Below are 7057 nucleotides of genomic sequence, written 5' to 3'. Positions count from 1 at the left end.
GTTGCTTTCATGTCATTTTCTTTGTTCTTTCCAATTTTCTTCTTAGTAAACTTCTGTTAATGATCATCTTATCTGTCATTGAAACAATTCAATATTGAAACACGTATATTAACTAACATTTTAAGACTCTTTTATTTTAATCCTCCAAACTTCAACAACTTTTATGTGAGGCTTTGTCGTGTCGTAAGCGGTTAAAAATTGCCATGTGTCATGAGTGCAAAGGCTATTTTTGTTGGTTCATTATGTCTAGAGCTACAAACGAACCAAGTCGAGCCGAGTTTTGCTTTGCTGAGCTCGAGCTCAACTCGTTTGCTTATCGATCTCGTTTATTGAGCTCAAGCTCACCTCGGCTCAATAATTTTTTTTAATATTATTTATATTATTTAAATAAAAAATATTATTTAATATATAAATAATGTATTTATAATATTATTTACATATTATAAATTAAGATAAACGAGCCGAGCTTATACGAGCTCGAACTCGGCTCATTTACTAAACGAACCTTAATGAGCTGAGTCGAGCCGAGCTGAGCCGAATTTATTCATGAATAGTTTGGTTTATTTACAACCTTAATTAGGTCTAGTTCACCATCATCTTGTCAAAACTAGAGCTTCAATGCTTAGCTTGGTCGAAATGGTAATGTAACTCAATGATAGGGATTGCAAGCAATCAAATCCTAATTGGCGTAAAATAAAATTAAGCTTAGTTAGGGAAACTTATTACTTGACTCGGTTCAACTCAGTTATTTGCATTATAAAAAAATAAAGTTACCTAGGCTTGGCTTGTGACTAGCTCAATTAAACCTGGTTTGAGATCGGTTTGAAAGGTAAACAAACTAAACTTGAAAAACCTACCACTCAACTTGACTCGACTTGTTAAAAATTTATTTGAAATTGACTCGTTTTGTGAATACATCAAACTTGGACAGTTAAAGTTCATTAAATTTTCAAGATAAGTTTGAAAAACTTATTACTCGACTGAATTCAATTATGTGCATTATAAAAATTATAAAAACAAAAAAAAACAAAAAAGTTACTCAAGCACAGCTTATGATTGGTTCAATTAAAAAGCTAGTTTCAGATCGATTTAAAAAGTAAATAAGTGAAACTTAAAAAATCTATTACTCAACTCCACTCATATATTCCTACTTGCACTATAGTAAAGTTGGTGTCAAGTTAGCATCAAATTATTTGGTGTTGGATTGGGTTTAGTTTCATAAACCCTGAAATTTCATAGATCAATCCAATCTTATCACTGAAAATTCAACCCAGCTTTCTCTGTCTTTCAAATTGGTTTGGGCTGAGCCCACTAAGGGATTATGAATAAACAACGAACACTACAAAAGGGAAATTTTCCAGGGAAATTCAAGAAATTTCACAAATTATCTATACTTTTGAGGATTCTTTTATTATAAAAAAAAGAGAAGGCAATTTATTGGTTGTTTTCATTTTTTAATTTGTTTTCTATTTATATTTACAAAAAAAATTAAAACTATAAATAAAAACTCATTTGGTACTTATTTTCATTTTAAAACTTATAAATAGTTTGCAACATTTATTAATTTTTTGTAATTACAAAAAAAAGAAAAGTTTTTTGTTTAGAGTTTTATTTTTTTATTTTCAATTTTTTCTCCTCACCCGCCTTCAAGACACCACCTATTACTCATCATCACCATTGACTATCACATTTGGCTACCCTTACCTTCTGCCTTTGTTATAGATGACCTTATTCGACAACTAGTTCTTCTAGTGAACAATCACATCTAGCCGCTGCTAACTAACTTCAATTACCACTTTTAGCGGTTGACAACCATCTCCTACAGACAACAACCATTTTTTATTACCATCTCTTAGCTACCAACAATTCTTTGACCATCATATCCCATTAGACTATCTCTTGCTTGTTTTTTATGTTTTTTTTTAATATATATATATATATATAAAAATATATGAGTGCACTGAATAAGTTTCTTGTTTAGTTTTTACTTAAAAAAAATAATAAATTGTAAACATTAACAAAGGACTGAGTGTTTTCAATTTTTTCCTTGATTTTGTTTATACAATATAAAAATGAAAAAAAAAATAAAACAAAACACAACAAACAAAGCACAGGACAATAGGGCTGCCATTGGGCTTGCTTGAGAGCAACCCAATCCATATCCAATAACAGTAAGCTTGCCTCTTTAAAATATATATATATATATATTACATATCCACGTGGCAACACAGTATTGGTCAAGAACGCCTAACTCTCAACAGCCTAAAGTGAACATGTTAGTGTAGCCGTTACTGAAGGCGACTCTGGCGGCACAGCCATAAATCGAGTTCCCAAAATTACCCTTAACATGTCGCTTTATTTACTTCTAAATTTAGTGATTCTGTTTCCATAAGAAAGGGTATTTTAGGAATATAAGAATAGAAATTAACCGCAGCTTTGGAATTGTCAACCATATCCTCAGTTTCAACGCCCAACCCTTTCTCGGAGCTAAAGAAAAGGAAAGAAAGTGAAAGAAAATTCACATTTCAAATACTTCACTTTGTTATCATTTTTGGGTACTTTTCAATTCTATCGTTCTGGGACTCTTCAATTTTTTATTCTTCGAAAAAAGGTCAGTTTTCTGCAGTTTCTTCTCTATACATTTCTGTTTTTTTGCCTATGATTTTGTGATTTATATGTTTGTTTTGTGTAATTGTACTTTGAATTCGTTGTGTGGGTTTAATAATTTTGATTACTTGTGGAAACTGGAGTAAGTTTTGTGTGATTAATTTTTGGTTTGTAATTGATTTGCCAATTTTACTGTCTGTTTGGTTACTGAGAAAATGAAGGGGAACAATACAGAAGGTGAAGTTTTGGGACCTGTAGTTCTTGTGGTTTGGATTTCCTGAAAATTACCAAGCTAAACGTTTTCATTACAAACAGTCAAATTCTAAATTATTCAAGATTCAAAGTTTTCAATTTCCCCTCTTATATTTCCTGGCAACCAAACATAGCAGGAGTTTGTGTGAACTCTGGTCGGTTACTGGTGAAAGTGCAAGGAAAGAAAATAATGGCAAGGGAAATAGAATCCTCTCCTTTGTTTGATTTTCTGGAGAAAGTGAGGAAGAAAAGAAAGATAGATTAGAAAATAAATAAAGTGATAGTGATTGAGTCTGTAGACTATCTAGGTTTTAATGAATGAGTAAAACTTTTTCAGAGAAATTAATAGATGGAAACAAACAAGACTTTTTAAAGAGAGTAAAGTAACCATAAGAATTGGAATGGTCTTTGAACCAAAGAGACAATAGCAAAAGACCAGATGAAAATCAGTTCACATAAAACCTATTTCCAAACAACAATGCTCGGAACACAGAATTTGAAATATAGAAACACTCAAGGAGTGGGATTGTTTATCGTGTGTGGGTTTCACTCCTTATCTCACATCTGTGATTGTTTTTGTATTTCTATTTGTGTTTAAAGTTTTTCTATTTTTAAATATTTAATAATGTCACTTGTAAAAAAAAAAAAAATTAGAAAAATGTATACCCATATTCATTCTAGCTGTGGGGGGGACCACACCCCAAATGAATATAGGCTGCACATTGATTTTTTTCGCACGTTTCTGTGATTATTTATTTATTTATTTATGAGATCAAATGGTTTCATTACAATCAGATTCATACCAAGGCTTGAGAAATATTTTTTTAAAATGAATCTCCTCAGTAATATACTCTGTTCTCTTGGTTGCTGAAATTTGTAGCAATAATTGTTATTATTTTTGACCTGCGAAACAAAACCTTTTCACTCTCATCAGACTAATAATTCTTTGATTCTTATATCCGTAAAATTCGAAGCATGGAAAGTAGAAAAAAGAAAGCAAGAACGAATAAATAATAATAATAATAATAATAATAATAATAATAAATAAATGGTGACTGAATGCATGAGACTCTATACAACTGATTTTGAAACTTTCAAGTACGCATAACTATGTCCTTTTGTCTTAAAAATTCTTTTAACTTGTCATTTGTGTTTTTTTTTTTTTTTTTTGGCCTTTTCTTTTCTTTCTTTTTTTTTTTTTTTTTGTATTGGTTTTTAGATTACTAATAACATTCAGAAGAACGCGGAACAAAGCGTGATGAATTACCAGTCTGCCTCAAGAAACCCGCGTCCCAAAGGGTTCAAGGTTAAGCGAGCCCTTCAATTCACATTGCTCTTGGTTTTCTGTATCTGGTTGTTGTACCAAATCAAGCACTCGCACGATAACACAGAGGACAATGGAAGAAACATACAAAGGAAGCTCAGTGAAGAACACGGTGCTTCCATTTTGGGGCGTAAAGGGAATTTAGGATTGTCAAGCGGGGAAAGTGACTCTAATTTTGAAGATGGAGGTGCTAGATACGATGGGTTTGATAAAAAAACAGACAATTCTGAAGAAGAATCTTACCCTAAGGAAGTTGCGAGTAATGGAGGGGAACAGGATCAGAAGGAACCAGAAAGAAAAAATGACAATTTCCAAATTTATGACAACAAGAAGTCGGATAATGAAGAAGTTTCTAGAAAGGAAAATGAAGCGATCAAGGGAAGTAGTATTGTTGAAAAGATGGTTTCAATGAATTCAAGTGGAATTGATAATGCCACTATCTCGGGCCATAGTAAAATGGAAGACGGAGGGCATACCTTCCATGATGAGAATGGTGTTCCACAAGATGTCAACAACAATTTGGAATCCATGTCGAATGAGAAAAGTGACGATAAGAAAGAGTTTTTGCGTCAAAATGGGCTTTTGAGTTTGAATGATCACAATAAAGTCAATGAGAGCTTGCACAAGGGAGAAGAAGAAGTGGTTGGATCTAAAGAGGGAAACAATGTGACTAAAGGTGAAACGATAACTATGTGTCGTTGAAGACTCAAAAATTGTCAAGGCAGCTGAAGAAGGGATTAAACCTGTGAATTGGCATTTGAGGTGATATATGAAAAGCATCAATCGCTCTTGTGCTTCATAAGAAGGATGAGAAAGATGTGTATAGTCTCGGATAATTCTCGTTCTCTCAGCATGTTTTCACGTGATTGAGAAGAAAGACTGAATTCTGATGTTTTTTCAAAGTACAAGATGCATTTCTGCCATTACTTATGGCATTTTAGAATGTAGTTAAAGTTTGAATTTTTATTTATTTTTTATGCATCTTAGACACAGCTGACTTCAATTTATTGGGACACAAGACTTGATTTGGTCATGCATTCTTAGGCATCTAACATTTTCTTTGCTGATTAAGAGCACTTATGCTCACAATCGTTGTTAGTAGATATTTTAATATTATAATGTGTTATAGGTTTGTTTTTCTTTTCTTTTCTACCAAGTTTGCTTGCCCACCAATCAAGTCTTCTTGTTTACCTATCAAGTCTTCCAAGTCCAAGTCAAGTCTTCGCCAAGTGTTAGTCAAGTCTCCAGAAAACTTCTCCACCAAGAACACTTGCCTAACAAGTTTTCACTTTTATATATATTGTTCTAACTTCTTATCTTAGAAGAAGAAGAGGTTTTTTGTTGCTTTATTATGTTTTGTGTAAGATTATCAGGCAAATAAAAAGGGTGTATGTAATAAAGCTTTGGGTTCAACCAATTGTGCAGTATTGGTGAACCATACGACTTAGTCGGGCTGTTGTATCCTGTGGGGGACAAGTCCAGGTTTTTTCTGCTGTACCGGTGTGAGACTTTGCCTAACCGCAAAGAGCTTGAATCTCCTTAAAGAGAGCGAATTTCCCGCTCCTCAACCTTTATAGTAGTTATTGTAACTTTTATTATTTGTATTTTCTGGTGTTTTATTTGTAATTATCACCATCAATTTTAAGGAGATTCAATAACAAAAAGTCATGGAGCTAGTACTGGAGAAACCCAACGAGAATACCGGCGATCTCAACAAGCCCTTCCGATTCAAGGGAACCCATTTCAAGAGATGGAAAGGCAAGGTGCTTTTCTACCTCAGTCTCCTCAAGGTAGCCTATATCCTGACCGAGAAAAATCCGAACAAAGTCCCCACTGAAGAGATGACCGACGAGGAGTATGCTGCTCATCTTGAAAAAATTGAGAAATACAACACAGATGAGTATAAATGTTGATACTATCGTTTGAATTGTCTTTCATATCAATTTTATGATTATTATGATACTACGTACACCACTGGCAAGAAAATTTGGAAAGCCTTGCGGAATAAATATGACACTGAAGAGGCAGACGCTAAAAAATATGCTGCAAGCCATTTTTCCGCTATCAGATGATAGATGGAAAATCAATGGTGGAGCAAGTTCAAGATTTTCAGATACTAGTGGTTGAAGTTAAATCCGAAGGCATCAAAATTGGAAACAATCTTGTTGTAGCAAGTATTGTTGACAAACTACCATCATCTTGGAGGGAGTTCTAGAAATCAATGCGTCACAAGCAAAAAGAGACATCCTTGAAGACTCTAATCACACGGATTCGGGTGGAGGAGGAAGCACGAGGACAAGATGCGCTTATGACACAAAAGCATTTCGCTGCAAAGGTAAATTTAACTTCTGGAAATACTTTACCTAAAGGTCGATTTTATAAAAATAGTCACTTGAAGCCAGTTAAGAAAATCTAGAAAAATACTGGAAGGCCACAAAATAAAAATTACCCGAGGCAAAAGAAATGGAACCAAGAACCCCTTTCACAAGATCTGACAAATGTGACATGTTTTGTGTGTGGCAAAAGTGGGCATATTGCTCGAACTTGCAAATTTCGGAAACAATAGTCTTAACCACATGCTAATGTTACCGAGGAACCATTTGTGGCAATGATTACAGATATTTTATGGTTCAATCTGTGGAAGGGTGGTGGGCAGACTCTGGTGCCAATAGGCATGTCTTCTATGATAAAGATTGGTTCAAAGATTTTACTCATTTTAATGAGGAGATGACTATTATGCTTGGTGACTCTAGTTTAACCAAGGTGCTCGGGTGTGGGGATGTTGAGCTGAATTTTATCTCTGGACGTGTGCTTGTTTTAAAAGATGTGTTGTACATACCGTCCATGAGGAAAAATTTGATGTCGAGTTATTTG

General features: G+C 33.8%; 1 protein-coding gene across 1 annotated transcript; it reads left to right on the top strand.

Annotated features, from left to right (window-relative positions):
- Nucleotides 1-2405: 2405 nt before the first annotated feature.
- On the top strand, nt 2406-5230 carry LOC114295178 (uncharacterized). The gene is made up of 2 exons (XM_028239379.2): nt 2406-2611; nt 4079-5230. Exon 2 carries the CDS (start codon nt 4118-4120, stop codon nt 4883-4885), a length of 768 nt encoding a protein of 255 aa, XP_028095180.2. The 5' UTR covers nt 2406-2611; nt 4079-4117; the 3' UTR covers nt 4886-5230.
- The last annotated feature ends 1827 nt before the right edge of the window (nt 5231-7057 follow it).

This window comes from Camellia sinensis, chromosome 5 (assembly GCF_055761805.1).
Source record: "Camellia sinensis isolate YWXY chromosome 5, ASM5576180v1, whole genome shotgun sequence".
Taxonomy (NCBI): domain Eukaryota; kingdom Viridiplantae; phylum Streptophyta; class Magnoliopsida; order Ericales; family Theaceae; genus Camellia; species Camellia sinensis.
The sequence above is the reverse complement of the archived record's forward strand: the minus strand, read 5'-3'. Positions and strand labels throughout refer to the sequence as shown.